At 45.1% G+C, this 16,158-nt stretch overlaps 1 protein-coding gene across 1 annotated transcript in view; it reads left to right on the top strand.

Moving 5' to 3' along the window:
* The window catches only part of PDE11A (phosphodiesterase 11A), a 149,258-nt gene that overhangs the window by 101,070 nt on the left and 32,030 nt on the right, over window positions 1-16,158 (top strand). Inside the window, exons 14-16 of the mRNA XM_015422441.1 lie at window positions 392-482; window positions 4,418-4,518; window positions 12,473-12,550. Of these exons, the coding sequence (XP_015277927.1) occupies window positions 392-482; window positions 4,418-4,518; window positions 12,473-12,550 (270 nt within the window). The remainder of the gene's footprint in view (window positions 1-391; window positions 483-4,417; window positions 4,519-12,472; window positions 12,551-16,158) is intronic.

The raw sequence follows: 16,158 nt of genomic DNA on the forward strand, positions 1-16,158 counted from the left end.
CATGTGCCCTGCCCCCCCCGTACCTCACCTGGGGGAACTGCGTTCCCCCGCGTTCCCCCCCGAAATGACCTCTGCGACATTCAAACATATTCATGAATAGTAGTTAGTTGTGGATCAGCCTAATTTCAGCCTACTCTGGCTCCTACTCTGAGTCACTCTGTTTATTGTGAGTGTGCGTGAAATAACAATTGATATAATGCCCCACAGTGGACAAAACGTCTAGCAGTCTGCCATTGTACTTACTTGATACTGAACCTTGTACTAAATCAACTGCAGGATAGTACCATAACGTATTCTGAAGTTGGGTTTTTGATCTTCTGGCTTGGGCTCACAACTGGTGAAATTGGACAGCACTGGATTCACAATTTGTGCTGTTGCATGTTTTTTCCAGGAGTGGATCTGCTTTGGCTCAACTGTACGGGACGTCCGCTACCCTGGAGCACCATCATTTTAACCATGCTGTCATGATTCTTCAAAGTGAGGTACAAAGCCAGCTGTATCTTTTGTAGCTGCAAATGTCTAGAGTAAGCCTTTTCTTTCTTTTCCAGTTGAAGCATATTGATTATTCATTTCTGTCACTGCCAACATGTGTAAAAAGCATTCTGAGAATTTTTTTTTGTCGTATGTATCTCTGGGTTTTATGAAACAATGTTTTTGTAACATGAGCCCCCTGTGCCAAAGAAGTACAGCAAAGCAAGCCAGCCTGGAATGTGTCTGATTTTTGCGGTTTATAGCTGTAGAGCTGCAATATCCTAGTAAATTATTCTGCGTCGTAAATACTGTGTATCCTTCCCCCAGAATATAGGTTAACATTGCTGCTGCCTGAATTAATACAGTAACTGTACAGTCTGTGGGACAGTTCTACCACGGCCCTCTTGGTATTCTTAGAAAAATGAGTTCATCTGGTCAGAAAACTCAGCTATTTATTTTGTGAGGTAAATTGTTGATTGCTTTTCTTTCTGTCCTTCCTCAACACTGAACATCCTTTTTACAGACTACGAATAGATCTGTAGAAAAATAAATAAATAAACCTGATTAATTGTGAATGACTCTTTCTGTTAAACCTAATAATGAAATGTCAAGGATTGTGTTTATTCTTGTTTTATAGTTTGGTTCTTACAATGGTTAGCAAATTAAGAGGGGGATCCTGAATGGAATTACACCCTTCTGATCCTCTTGACAATCGATTTAAGAGGTGATAACTGCTTAGGACCCTGACCTGGCCCAGGATAGAGGTGATAACTGCTTAGGACCCTGACCTGGATGACCCAGGATAACCTGCTCTCCTCAGACTTCAGAAACAAGGCAGGGTTGGCCCTGGTTAGCACTTGGATGGGAGACCACCAACAAAGTCCAAGGTCGCTACGTGGAAGCAGGGAGTGGGGAACCACCTCTGAAGTCTCTCGCCTTGAAAAACCCACGAGGGGTTGCCGTATGTCGGCTGTGACTTGATGGCACTTTACACACACAGCCATTTAGGATAGATCTGTAACCAATGCTCCCTCTACACTGTGGAGTCTTGAGAGCAAAAATTCTACTTTGTGAGTTACCGGCATGAAAGCCGTGAGGGAGCGATTTGGCTGCTACATAAATTAGTTTGCTCCGGAGCCATCCTTCCTGAGCTAAGGCAAAAGTGTGTGAGCCGGAGGCTAAAAAACTGAGCTAGCTCACACTAACTCAGCTTAGAGGGAACACTGTAAGCAAAACACTCCAATTAGTTTTGCAAAGAAAAGGTAATGATCATTGCATACATCTTCATAAGCTTGCTTTCCCATTTTGAAATTTCCCATTTACGTTTATACCGTATAAGTTTACAGCTGTGTATGCTGGCCGTAATGTTTGAACTGGCTCCTGGCACCAGTCTTCGTACTCTTGGGGCTGATTCACAGCTCGATGGAAATAACAGTGACCCTTCCCTCTTCTTCTGCCCAGCAAGTCACCCTTGAAATCTGGGGTTCTGAGGAGTATGAGGAACTGCTGTTGAATTTTCTGCCTCATGCACCAAAATGTTTTGAGTTGTCTTTGAGAACCTCAGCAGGCCTTCTTGGCCATTCTGGTCTAAAACTGGTTTCCCACCCAGTGTAATGTGTCATACACTTCTTGAACATGTGACGCTGCCTTATTCTGATTCAGACCAGAGCAGGTAGTGATGGTCACGAGCATAGATGACTTTAAACGAGGGTTAGACAGATTCATGGAGGAGAGGTCCCTCAATGGCAACTAGTTATGGTGTCTGAAGAGAGCCTCCTTATACAGATGTTGCGGATGTCGGAGTACCAGTGCTGGGAGGCAGCAGCCAGAGTGGGCCTCAGCCTCTGTGCCCTGTTTGCCCTCCAGGGCAGCTGATTGGCTGTTGTGTGAAACAGGGTGCAGCGTTAGATGGGCCACTGGTCTGATCCAGCAGGCTGTTCTTTTGTCAGTATTGTCTGCTCAGAGTAGCAGTGGCTCTCCGTGGCCTCAGGCAGAGGTTCTCCACGTCACCTACCACCACCTGATCCTTTCAACTGGAGATGCCGGGCATTGAACCTGGGGCCTTCTGCGTGCCAAGCAGATGCTCTCCCACTGAGCCACGATCCCTCCCCTTCTTTTGGAGGGTACAAGAAGGAGAGTACATATTCACAAGTCTGTATGTGTTGGAAAAAGAATGGTATTTTATTGCATTCCATCTGTTTCTCCTTGCCGCCCACATTCTGCTTTTTGAAAACCTGATCCTGGGAACGCAATCAAATATTATTTCGATCTGAGTGCTCAAGTAGTCAGTGTGCTTAATGCATTCTGAACACGGGTTTTATATTTCTTCAGTGCTGAACTTGGATTATGGTATAGTTGGCACCTATTTATCTAACAGAAGGAGGAGGTTTGTTAACATCAGCTTCCTTTCCCAAAATAGTAGGGGTTCGAAATAATTTACAGTGAAATATTTATAGCAGTTGTAAATATCATAAAAGCTCCTCCCACACTATCGTGGTGGTGATGATTACCTTAATAGATCATTACATAACACATGCATCATAAACATATAATAAAAATCAAGCAAGAATCTGTCTTAACATGCTGTTTTAAGGGAGCCTTACATTAGATGGTGAACATAAATTGGGAAGGAGGTGGTCCTGTAGAGGACTGGAAGAGTAACTGGTGACAAAGACAAAAGGAGACAATGCTAATAAAGCAGCCGAGACAATTATCTAATGTATTAACTCTGAGAAAAAGAAAATTTGGGGGGGGGGGGTTTGGACGAAAATGCTTTCGAACTGCTAGGTTGGCAGGAGCTGGAACTAGAGATGGGAGCTCACTCCATCATGCGGCACCCGGGTCTCGAACTGCTGAACTACTGACCTTCCACAGCCTGCAGTTCAGCGTCTTAACCACTTGAGCCACCGCAGCTCCTTCTGCAGATTTACAGAGCCATAAAACACTGGGGGGGGGGGGGAGACCATCAGCAGTTCAAAGGGTTTGGAATGAACAAGAGTGGGCAGGGAGTGGGATTGCAGTGGCAACTCTGCCCCCAACTGATAGGCATTCATTGGAATATATGCATAGAGTCTCCAAATATGCACATATGACTCTCTCCACCCAGCTGGGAACCTGATTCTTCCCCATTCACTTTCAGAATGTGCATATATTCACTTGTATATGCACTTATAAGTTTGTGGGTTCTATCTGTACAAGAAAACAGTCTTGACTTAAGTTTGAGGACCCCTGGACGTCACCTTTCACTTAATACATCTTTGAAGAGGTACTAATTTCCCCCCAGCGTTCTCTGCTAGCTTACCTTTTGAATAGGCACATGCTGGGTCTCTTAATCATGAGTAGATCCAATTGTAGGTAAGTGCCCTTGACATAGCACCCTGGGGTGTTTACCCTCAAATTGTCCCCATATGCCTCTTAGTGCATGTGGATTGTAAACTAGCAAAGAAAGAACATGGATGTGCCTGATGAACCATAAAGAAACATGAGAAGAGATGCTCATGAAGACTCAAGGACTCCTGAATATGTGTGTCTGGAAATGAGTTTCATTGAACTCATGGAGACTTACACCCAAAAATAACATGTTCCACATCAGCCTGGAACAGATGTCTGTAATATGTCTGCTAATATGTATAACTCTGTTAAGGAAACAGCCAAAGAATTCAGCAATATATTTCCAAAGGCATTTAAGGAAGGGGGAAATTAAGAGCTATGCTGTTTAATCAGTTGCATGCACCAAATGTCTTCATGTATAATTTCAATCTAGCAGGGGAGAAAAAGATGAAAACATCTTAATTAAAGGGGCTGGTGGAAATATTTTGTCATGATTTTGGCATGAATAAAGAAGTATTTGTGGTAATGATGACATGCATTGCAGAGTGATTAAAAAACCTTTAAAACCCCTGCATTGATTTTCAACTATTTATCTTTGCTATCTCTTTCATTATAGGGTCACAACATCTTTGCTAACTTGTCCTCCAAGGACTACAGTGACCTTATGCAGCTACTGAAGAAGTCGATATTGGCAACCGACCTCACTCTCTATTTTGAGTAGGTATTGGCATTTTCTGAATTTGACAAATTAAAATCTAAAAAACCTACAGCCCCTAATGACCTCTTAAATACCAGTGAGGGCGCATGGCACATAATACTAGAAGTTAGTATTTAAGCATCATTTGAATTATTTACTCCAGTGCTCACTGGATTTTTGGCTTGCAAGCATTTTACATATATTATTTGTAGCTATTTTAACGGTGGAACATGCCTGGTTTATAAAATCCAAACATCCTTATCAGTGGAAAACTAGCCTTTTAAGGATCTAGTTTTCCATTCTTAGTAATGTCTACTAGCTCACATGAATGCATGAAGCTGCCTTATACTGAATCAGACCTTTAGTCCATCAAAGTCAGTATTGTCTACCCGGACTGGCAGTGGCTCTCCAGGGTCTCAGGCAGAGGTCTTTCACTGATTCTTTTAACTGGAGATGCTTGGGATTGAACCTGGGATCTTCTGCATGCCAAGGAGACGCTCTCCCACTGAGCCATGGCCCCTCCCTGAGCTCAGGGTTGTTTTCTCTGACTGGCAGTAGGTCTCCAGTATTCTAGGCCAATGTGTTGGGACATCATTCTACTGAAGATCCTTCAGTTGGAAATACAAGGACCTGAATCTGGTGCCAAACGCAGCATATACTCTGTCACCGGGCCACAGCCCTTCCCCTTACTTTTCAATGGACCCATATTCAAGGCTTTTTTTTTTTTCCTGGGGGAATGCGCCAGAACAGAGTTCCGGAACCTCTTCAACAAAATTCTCTTTAAAACATTTAAAAGTTCATGAGTTTTCAGTATACAGACTGGAAACTTCATTTCCCTCTTGAGAGTTATTCTGGCACCTCGTTTTCAAAAAAAGAAGAAGCCCTGCCCATATTTATTTGCAAAGAAATTTGTCAACTATTTTTTTTTTCTGGGCGCACTCTCATACATGTGATAACCCCAAGAAATTCACTAAGCACATCTTTCCCTTTTTTTTTTTGCATGCATCTCCTTGTGGAGAAAAGATCGATCTGTTGAATTTCTGCCTGTCGTAGAGTTTTTAAAGGCAGAGAAGCCTGCAAGGAAAAAGCTGATATATAAACATGAATAAATGTGTCACTGGCAACCCAGATTGAGATAACTCATACCACAGGATTCAGCATAACTATCTATGGGTATGAAAATTGGACAATGGAGAAAGCTGACAGGAAGAAAGGAGGAGCCAAAACGGTGTATACCTTGACAGCTCAGAGTCAGGGCTGCCAGATCCAAAATAGAGGGATGCCGGATATTCTGCCTCTCATCCATTATCCACACTGTGGTTGACTGTTCACTTTGGCTGCTGCAGATGCTTGTTCTGTTGTAAAATAAAGTAAGCAATCGTAAGCAGGTCTACTGAGGAGTAAGTCTTAAATGAAGAAGAGAAGAGATTGGATTTATACCCTGCCCTTCACTCAGAGTCTCAGAGCGGCTTACAGACTCCTTTCCTCCTCCCCCCACCCTGTGAGCTAGGTGGGGCTGAGAGAGCTCTGACAGAAGCCCCTCTTTTACAAGAACACCTCTTACAGAACTATGGCTTGGCCAAGGTCATCCAGCAGCTGCGAGAGGAGGAGTTGGGAATCAAACCTTGTTCTCCCAGATTGGCATCCGCACACTTGACCACTACCCCAAAATGGGATTTACGCTGGAGTAGGGGCTGGTTGGCTCCCGCAGCGCTTTCAGCGCCCCCCCCCCCATTTACTAATAACTAGGGCAACAGGATACTTTTAAAAGTTTTCTCCTACTTTTTTTTAACCTGCAAAGACTTTGATCAAGTCCTCAGAACTAATCTGGCATAACAAATCTGCATCTATACTTAGCGGAGACAAGGCATCCCACCTGTTGTTGCATAGCTGCCCCTGCTCCCCCCCCCCTTTCTTGGTGCTAGTGATTCCACTGCCTATCATTTCTTACAAATAGCCATAACAGAAGGCATGACTGAGAAGAATATTTCATCTTCAAGGTGCCCCCCTTTTCCTTGGTGCCCTAAGCACTTCTTATTTTGTTTAGTTTGGTGTAGTGGTTAAGTGCGCAGACTCTAATCTGGGAGAACCGGGTTTGATTCCCCACTCCTCCACTTGCACCTGCTGGATGACCTTGGGCAACCCATAGTTCTGGCACAGCTGTTCTCGAAAAAGAGCAGTTTCTCTCAGAGCTCTCTCAGCCCCACCAACCTCACAGGGTGTCTGTTGTGGGGAGGGGAAGGGAAAGGAGTTTGTAAGCCTTTGGGTAGTGAAGGGCAGGGTATAAATCCAATCTCTTCTTCTTCATCATCATCATCATCATGGTTAATCCAGGGCTTCCAGTGGCAAACCACCTCTGAACATCTCTTGCCTTGAAAAACCCTATGAGGTTGCCATAAGTCAGCTGTGACTGGACGGCACTTCTCATCACCAGTGTTGCCAGCTCTCCTTCTGCGTTTTGTTTGCAGCTTTAAAGGTAAAGGTAAAGGTTCCCTTGCTCGAAAGCCAGTCGAGTCCGACTCTAGGGTTGCTGTTCTCATCTCCGTTTCAAAGCATAAGAGCCAGCGCTGTCCGAAGACGTTTCCGTGGTCATGTGGCCGGCATGACTAAACACCAAGGCGCACGGAACGCTGTTACCTTCCCACCGAAGTGGTACCTATTTATCTACTTGCAGTTTCTTGCTTTTGAACTGCTAGGTTGGCAGGAGCTGGAGCTAGAGACGGGAGCTCACTCCGTCTTGCGGCACCCGGGTCTCAAACTGCTGAACTACTGACCTTCCACAGCCTGCAGTTCAGCATCTTAACCACTTGAGCCACCACAAATTTTACCCCACCACACATTTTGTCAGTCTTTAAGGTGCTGCTGGACTCTTGCTCTTTTCTGCTGCTACAGACAGATTACCACGGCTACCCATCGTGATCTATTACCATTCCTGTTGGGGCAATACTAAACTCTTCCTAATGAGTCTTCTCTACTGGTTCTCTGATTTGGCAGAAAGAATAGATCTGCTAACCCAGAAGTATGTGCGGTTCAACAGCAGCTGCAAGTCCTTTTTATATATATATTTAAAACTCTTAGGGCTGTTCTTCTTTCCTTTCTGATGTCATAATGCAGTTTGTTAAAGACGGGTGTGAGAAGGTCACCTTTCGGTCACGGTGGAAGATTTTATTTCCTTGTCAATTAATAAATTGCCTGAAGAACACGAAATAATGGAGAAAAGGAGAATTTTCACATTTAGTTCTTTTTTTTCCCTCTCAGGAAGAAAACTAATGCGTCTTAAATGTCAGATTCTTTATTTAAATTAAATAAGGAGCCACTCATTTAAAAAAACAACACCTTGTGTGGTGCTGACGCAATGCAGACTCTCATGTGAACAGTTAAGGGTAAGATTGATTTAAAGCCGATGTGCCAGCCAGTCAAGGCCATTAAAATTGTCATCACTGCGGCTCTTATTCCCAGAGGGGTTGTTAGGCCATCATGCCATGAATCTGCAAGAGTGGAATGAAATTTTCTTTCCTGCCTGTGTGACTTTGCATTGTATTAGAAACTTTTTTTTTTTGGTAATATGCAAGCACTTTGATACACTTTATGGGGCCAAACTTGCAAGAAAAACATATCGTGACTGTGGCCTTATGAATAATCTTCATATTAAATACACCGGAAAGAAAACCGTCGTCACAGAGGAGAAGAAGAAAAAATCAACGACTGCTCTTTTGTGTCTTTGAAAGGTTGACCTTAGAAGGTTGGTTGCTCATTTCTGTTAGAGACCATATTGATGGCAGCCCTGTGAAGGAAGATAGGGTGTTTCTCTTGTGGTAGATGCATGGTACGAACTGACCCTGTTTGGCTGGAAGTTGTACATATTTCAGGGAGCGATGTGGAAATAAGAAAGATAATGGCAACAAATCTTAACTGTGCAGATTGTATGTCAGTAGGACCAGAACCCAAGACTGTCTTGGAAATAGCACAGTACTGTCTACAAGGATGGTCTTTCAACAACTTGCAAAGCTTAATATAGTCTGATATTTTCACACGTGTAAAGCCATAGCAGTAAATGTCATTCCATGGATGCTGTTCATTATAATGGAATTTGCCTTCTGCCTTCCCCAGATCATATGCTGTTGTTTTTTTCTGTGTGTGTGAGAGAGGGCTGATCTAACATGATAAAGCTCCCCCCCTTTAAGGTTGCTAAAACCCTGTTATGCACAATGGCTTCTCCAGGTGCCGTAACATTTAATACTTACCACGTGGATCCTATGCATTCCTTGGAGAGTCTCCACACCTCTAATGCAGTGACAGACTATTTCCAGATGGGTTGTTGTATAAGTCTGCCACATCCAAAATGACTGACAAAGAGTTGTATAAGTCTGCCACATCCAAAATGACAAAGAGGGGCCACACAAGACTGTTTGTCGTTATGGTAAATTATTTCATCTCAGTTAAATAACATTGGAGAACTTTCCACTAACCAAGATCCTAAACCGGAAGTGGTTAAAATCCCTGTTTATCTCAGTCTAGTGTAATTTGATCTGGTGAACTCACGAGACCACAGTTTAGTCTTAAACCACCATTCCTTCATTGTCGGTTGTGGAAGGGAGGGGAAGGTTAAGTTCTAACATGTTTTTATTTAACCAGTGAAATCGGATACCTTTATGCAGTATAATTTGAGTCTAGTAATAAAGACCAACAGTTTGCTGATCTTAAGGTGCTATTGGACTCGAATTTTGTTCTGTTACTACAGACTAACATGGTTACCCAACTGAAACTGTCTTAATGCAATATGTGTATCTTCCTTGCAATTAGAAATCACTTTCTTTGGCTCTGTACAGGATTAAACCCACTCAGCCCAGTCCAGGGGTCAGAGGGAATCCTATATTTCAGCACATGCAACAAAATCCACGAGACAGTCTGAGACTTAACACATCAGCAACTCTAACTCAGAGGTGCACACAATTACTCTCACAGTGGTAGCTCTGTGGTCAGCACTTAGACACAAGATTTAGCCCTGGAGTTCAATTACCGCATCAGAGACAATTACAAATATGAATGATGTTTATTCAGTGCAAAGCATAACAAGAGACTAATAGAGGATACAAAAATAATAACAACCTATGGCTATTTGCCCTTACTGCACATTAATAATAATCATAGTTACCGAATTAAGTGTAGCATCAGATAGCCCAAGAGTGTCCATTGCATAACAGTACAGGTTGGCACCAAGGAATTTTGAAGAGAAATCCCATCTTGTGCAGGTAGATAGTCCAGGACTGCTCAGAGATACAGATCCACAGTAACAGAAGATTGGCAACCGGCAATCAGTTCACAAAGAAACTCTTTGTTTCAAAAGTCAGGATCCCAGGAGCAAGAGAGCTCTTCCCTAAAGAACCACGGAGTTATACCCCCATGCCAGTCACCATCACTTGTGGCCATTAGCCAATCACAAGCGGCAGGGGTGTGTGCCCAATTTCTGGTTGCCATAGCTGCCAACATCAGGTGTGTGGGGATTGGCTAAGAAGTTAGAGGCCCTGCCTGCAGTCAGGTGATCCAACTTCCAGCTTTCTCCATTGCTGGGGGTCGCGGCCGGTGCCCAGCCTGCCCCGGGAGCCCCGGCAACCGACCCAAGAACGCGACAGGACGACTCCCCGACAGCAAGACGGGACGACGCGGCAGAGCGGCGCGACCCTCCCTCCAACACGGGCGGCGACCATGCGGGGAGGACCTCCGGTCGGGCCCGAGCAAGGAGCCGCGGCGCAGGAGGCTTCAGGGGGGAGGCTGGGTGGAGCATTGGGGGGGAGCAACGGCAGAGGCACCCCGTAGAGCCGGGGCAGCTGGGCGGCGCCGGTGGCGCGGCCCCAGGGCCGCAAGAACCGCTGCTGGCGTTCGCACGCACCACCCAGAGACGCCCGACGGCGTCTCCACTGATATAGGGGGCACGGCGGAATAAAAGGGGGACACAGAGAGGGCCGGGGAGGAGAGCACGCTGTGACTCAGAAGGAATAGAGAGACCGCTGAACGGAGGCTCAGAGAGAGACTGAGAAGAAGGGCGCAGCCGCGGCGTGCAGGCAGAGGGGGGCTGAGGGGTGCTCCTAACCCCACCCCCTGCCAATCTGAGGCCACCTCTCCCCCGCTTTCTGCCGGCTCCATCTCTCTTTCCGTCTAGGCCACACCCCCTCGTGCTTCGTGGCTGACACTGCCTCAGTACGGCCAGCGGGGGCGCTATCCCAAAGGACAAGGGGGATCGTGACAGACACACAGAATGTCATCAAAGGAAGAAGGCATAAGACTTTAGAAACAATATTTCTATACAGGCTCCTTTTTGTAATGCAGGACCTTTTTGATTCGATTTTATAAACCAACTATATTTTAGCTGCTGTAGATTTTCCGGGTTGTGTGGCTGTGGTCTTGGCATTGTAGAACCTGACATTTCACCAGTAGCTGTGACTGGCATCCTCAGAGGTATAACACAGAAAGATGGAGTACTCTCTGTGCCTCACCTTGAAACATCAGGTTCTACAATCCCAAGACCACGGCCACACAACCCAAAAAATCTACAGCGACTAATGAACTCTGGCTGTGAAAGCCTTCGACAACATATTCAACTATATTTTGTTTTTCTTATGCTACATCCCTGGAAAGTTGGATTGTTTTCGTTTCTGTAAACATGTTTTATCAAAAGGTATTTTGTCTCAAAGAGCATGATGTGTCTTTCATGTCAAAGGACCTTAAAAACTTTGATGAGTATTATTTCTAATTTATGGTTGGGGAAACAAAGGCATGTAGGTTTAGAGATCTAACAAAACAAGTCTTAGGCTAAGTGTAGTCATAGATACATACTTATACAAGATCCTTCCTCTAAGGCGCTCAGAACAGCATACATAAAGTTTTACTTAATGAACTCTGTTGTGAAATAGGTTTAATAGGGGGCTGGTGACTGGCCCAAGGTCATTCATTGAGTAAGGATTTGAACTCAAGTCCCTCGTTCAATTCCAGCACTTTTGCAACTACTCCAAACTGCCTTTTACTACCAAGGGTTTGGTACATTGTGGCCTTTTTCATGTTTATATAATTGTTGTTTTATTCAGGTTGATTTAATTGTGCTTTTTATAATTGTTTTGTTTATATTGTAAGCCATCTTGAAGGCGAAAGGCGGCTAACAAATGTTTTAAGTAAAATAAATAAATAAATACATGGCTGATGAAAACAAGACATGCTTTGTTTCATTGGTCTCCGCCGGGTGACTTGTACTTTTAGCTTGGCGGTGCAAAGCAGTAAATCTGTATACATTTAAATTAACTGGTACATGATCTAAGGCTAGGGTTGCCATTTGCCTGTTGGGGATGGAAGATTCCCAGATTTTGCAGGCTCCTGGTTTGAGGCCAGTTTTATCATAGAGTTTTGCCTAAAATCCAGAGATTCACCCCCAGCATCCCTGACGTGCTGACATCAATTCTGGGTGAGACAGATATGTCATGTGCGGTGTCACTGTTTTGTGAGGAATGAGGGGTGACATCACTTCCTACTCCCAGAATGTCCCACCCGTCCCCCCATGGATGGGCAAAAGGGACCTGGCAACCCTATCTAAGGCATTGGCATTGGCAACCCTACACATTTGTACAGTGCAATTGTATACTGAATGCATTTCATCTTTCCATAAAATTGTTTAAGGTTCCGTAATTTCTTTCTGTGTTGCCAAGGTACAATAGGAGACTATGAAATTGATGAGCTGTTGTAAAAACATCTCACAATTAAAATTTTTAATTTGAATAGGCTGGAGCAGAGGCAGGCTGTTCCCTAGGGGTATCAGCTTTGGTAAGAATCCTACTTGTTATATGCTGGTGCTGCATTTTATAAAGAGTCCAGGAAGTTTGGGGAAGGATGATAATCGCACACAAAAGGGTGACAAAAGTCTTGTCTTAGAAAAGCTTTAGTCTTAGGAAACGATCCATTTCCTTACACTGGCATGTTTTGTTGCAGGAAGAGGAGTGAGTTTTTTGAACTCGTCGGCAAAGGTGACTACAACTGGAGTGTTAATGGCCAGCGAGAAATATTCCGGTGAGTGAGACCTTTCTTTTGTGTGAACTGCCTTTATTTTAACATGTCTGTAGTAATATAAAAGTTTGCAGCCGTTGACTGAAAGGATGAAACTCCTTCCAGTCATCTCAAAGGGCAGAGATAGCCTGTGCCAATATCAAGAATGATCTGAGATTTCCAGTGTCAGAAAACATGTGCCTTCAACACTGCACTTAACTCTTCGATGTCTCCTTGTGAATGATTCCTGATCTGGTTCCAGTGCTTACAAGCAGTGTTCCCTCTAAGCTGAGTTAGTGTGAGCTAGCTCACAGGTTTTTTAGCCTCTGGCTCACACATTTTTGTCTTAGCTCAGGAAGGATGGCTCCAGAGCAAACTAATTTATGCAGTAGCCAAATCGCCGGCTCACAACTTTAATGCCAGTAGCTCACAAAGTAGACTTTTTGCTCACAAGACTCCACAGCTTAGAGGGACCATTGCTTATAAGTGGTTTTTATGGAGATTGTTACCATGCTGACAGTTTGTAGCTCGCACTCAGCATTTTTGGAAGTTCTTGGAAAAGGTATGGAGACTTTAATATTGTGACCAAGATCTCTCTAGTAAGTAACATAGCCAGGTCTTCTGTGCTCTGGTAGGAAACCTCCTGCCTATAACCTCCATTCCCCCTCCCACTTAGTAGGGCAGTGGAGAGAAATCAGTGTCATTCCTATACTATGATGTCACTTCCAGCGTGAACCAGAAGTTAAGAGCATCACTTCAGGACAATGCTCTAGGATTCCACCAAAACTCTATGGTAAAACCATAATGTTTCAGTAAATCCTAGAACATTGCTCTGGTCTCATAATGTTTCAGTAAATCCTAGAACATTGACCTGCTCTCCAAAAGTTCCTGCCCTTAGTAGTAAGGAAGCACTTCTGAATGCTCCCAGGCAAGGAAAGTGTTAGCAAATAACACATATGCATCAATCAGATCATGAGGCACATCATGAGAGGGAGGGCAGGAAGGGGTTCCATCAGTGCTTAGTTCTCGTGGCCCTTTCTTCCATGCCCAGGGAAATGCTGGTCGTGACTTTGGGGTCAGAAAGCAATTTTCTCTAGGCCAATTTGGCCAGGGATCTTGGAGGGTTTTTTGCCATCTTTTGGGCATGGAGCAGGGATCGGGGGGGGGGGGGGGTTTGATTTCCTGCATTGTGCAGGGGGTCGGACTAGATGACCCTGGAGATTCCACAGCTATGATCCTATGATTCTAATCCAAAGTCTGATAAGTTCACCAACCAGATCCGCCTTGAGATGAGCAGGCAGAACTTTTAACAATAGACACGGAGTACGGCAACATAAGCGAATGGCTTGGGAACCCTGAAAAATAATGACAAGCCCAAGGTTATTCAGTGAGTAAGGATGGGAAGACAGATGTCCCTGCCGTCATTACAGGACTCTTAACTGCCACACACCAAATGCCTAGAAATCAAGCCAGGCGCACCCAAGATGCTTTGCCTTAGGAGGTGCTGGCTGAGATACCATTTTTTGCTTGTTAGGGGTGTAATTGTTGGGGAGTTGGATAAAAGGGCTGTATGTCAAGGGGGCATAAAAGGGGGATAGTAGTGCTATTTTATTGATTTGTTTAATAAAAATATTTACTTATCAACCTTTCTCTGGAAAATTTCAGGAACCAAGGCAGGTAACAACGATACAAAAACAGTCTGATAAACACTAAAAGTAGTTAGTTAGTTTATTAATACGGTCAATGACCAGCACAAACACTAAAAGTATATTAAAAGCCATTCTTATGCCCCCACCAGTAGGGTACTCAAGCTAGTAGCTGGCTGTGGGTTGGTAGGCCCAGCTTCAGCCTCTGTGGCCACCACCCTCCACCTGCCTATTTACCAGGGCTGGCTCATCCATGAGGTGACTTTTGCTTTCAGACACACTTCTGAAAAATGCACTTTCAATCCACTCCCAATGCACTTTAGTGTTTGCAAGTGGATTCTACAGTAAAATCAGTTGGAAAGTGCGTTGAAAGTGCATTGTGCAGCACATGCGAAAGTGCCTAAGTCTCCTCAGGGGGCACACTTTAGGAGGGACAGTCTCCTTACCCTTTCCAGCTGTCTCCCGGCCTCTCCACCCACCCACCCCACCCATGAACCAGGGAAGCTAACAATCCTCATCTCGTGTCCTTTAAGCCTCTCTAAAATCACTACGGCAAATGGCACATGTGCTAGAGGGCTTCCCAGACTCTCGCAAGTGGAATGAATCTGTATAGCACAGGCACGGCTTGCAATGTGGCTCGAGAGAGGCTTGTATCAGCTTCTCAGGCTCTCCAGCTGTGGTCCCAGTGAATGGGTAGTGGCAGTGGGGGAGGGGAGAGGACAGCAGGTTTAAGCTCAGTAGGCCCAATGACTTAAGCAGCCTCTGCCGTTTCCCTTCCCTCCCTCACTTTCTGCCACCAGCAATAAAACAAGCATTGACACCCCCAAATCACACATGGAGAGGGAAGAGGCAGGCAAGAGCCAGGAGGGAGGAGGCTGGGGGCACAGCAGCAAAGTATGCCTGGCCCTCAGAGAGAGGGGAAAGATTGCACACTGTAGGGTGGGTGGCAACCCCAGAGTAATGTGTGCCCTGAAAGCCCACCTAGGCAGCCTCTGATTCGATTGCTTTTTTTCTGTGTATCTCAGTGGGATGAGTCCCTTTCCCCCCATCAGTCCACCTCATGGCTTTCTTGTGGAGGAGGGGGGCTTTGGCGGAGGCCCTTTTCCGCCAATCAAAATATTTGTTGCGGAAGCTACCGTTTGCCACAGAATAGCACTAGCATCTTTTATCAGGAAGCACTTTGCTGTGGCACTCATTTACTGAGTATTTATTTATTATTTATATATTTGATTTGATTTTTATCCCGCCCTCCCCACAAACGGGCTCAGGGCAGGTTACCACCCTCCCCACGAACGGGCTCAGGGCAGGTTAAAGTCACACAGTCTCAGCAACAGGAGTTAAATAATTAAAACAATAATTTTAAAACAATAATATAAACATCAATTAAACTTCATGTTGCTATACTCAGTTTAGGCTAGTCGTGGAGCAAGCACTTTCATTTGGGGAGGCCGAAGATGGATGTATAGGTTGAAGGAAATGTTCATCTTCGGTCTTCCGTGCAGTCCCACATTGGGACTGCGCATGAGCAAGCCTGCTGCAGAAAGATTTTCCCCCTCACTTAAAATTCTACTAGGGGATGCTGAACCCTCCCTCAGTGCCGTTGAGACTGTTTCCTGCCCAAACGGGTCATTTCCTGCAGGAGCGCACAGGAGTGGAGCTCCGGCAGTAAGGAGCCCAGGGGGCAGGCACATGCAACAAGCCCCGCCCCCTGCTCCCAGCAGCCCTCAGTTGGGCCACGAGGAGCAAGAAGCAGCCAGGTAAGTTGCAGAGGCCCCCCACCCCAACACACCTTCAGGTACAAGCTCTCCCTCCTCTGTGAGGGCAGATCTGCACGTCCCCCCCCCCCCAACAGCCAAGTCCAGTGGAGCCTGAGTGGTGGATGTTGCCTTCTGGCACACGTCTGGTGATGTCAGGGGTGTGTGGCATATGCAAATAAATTATGCTAATAAGTTATGCTAATGAGCTCCTGCGCCTCTTTTTCTACAA

This window comes from Gekko japonicus, unplaced genomic scaffold, assembly GCF_001447785.1.
Source record: "Gekko japonicus isolate JY-2015 unplaced genomic scaffold, Gekko_japonicus_V1.1 scaffold1172, whole genome shotgun sequence".
Classification (NCBI taxonomy): Eukaryota; Metazoa; Chordata; class Lepidosauria; order Squamata; family Gekkonidae; genus Gekko; species Gekko japonicus.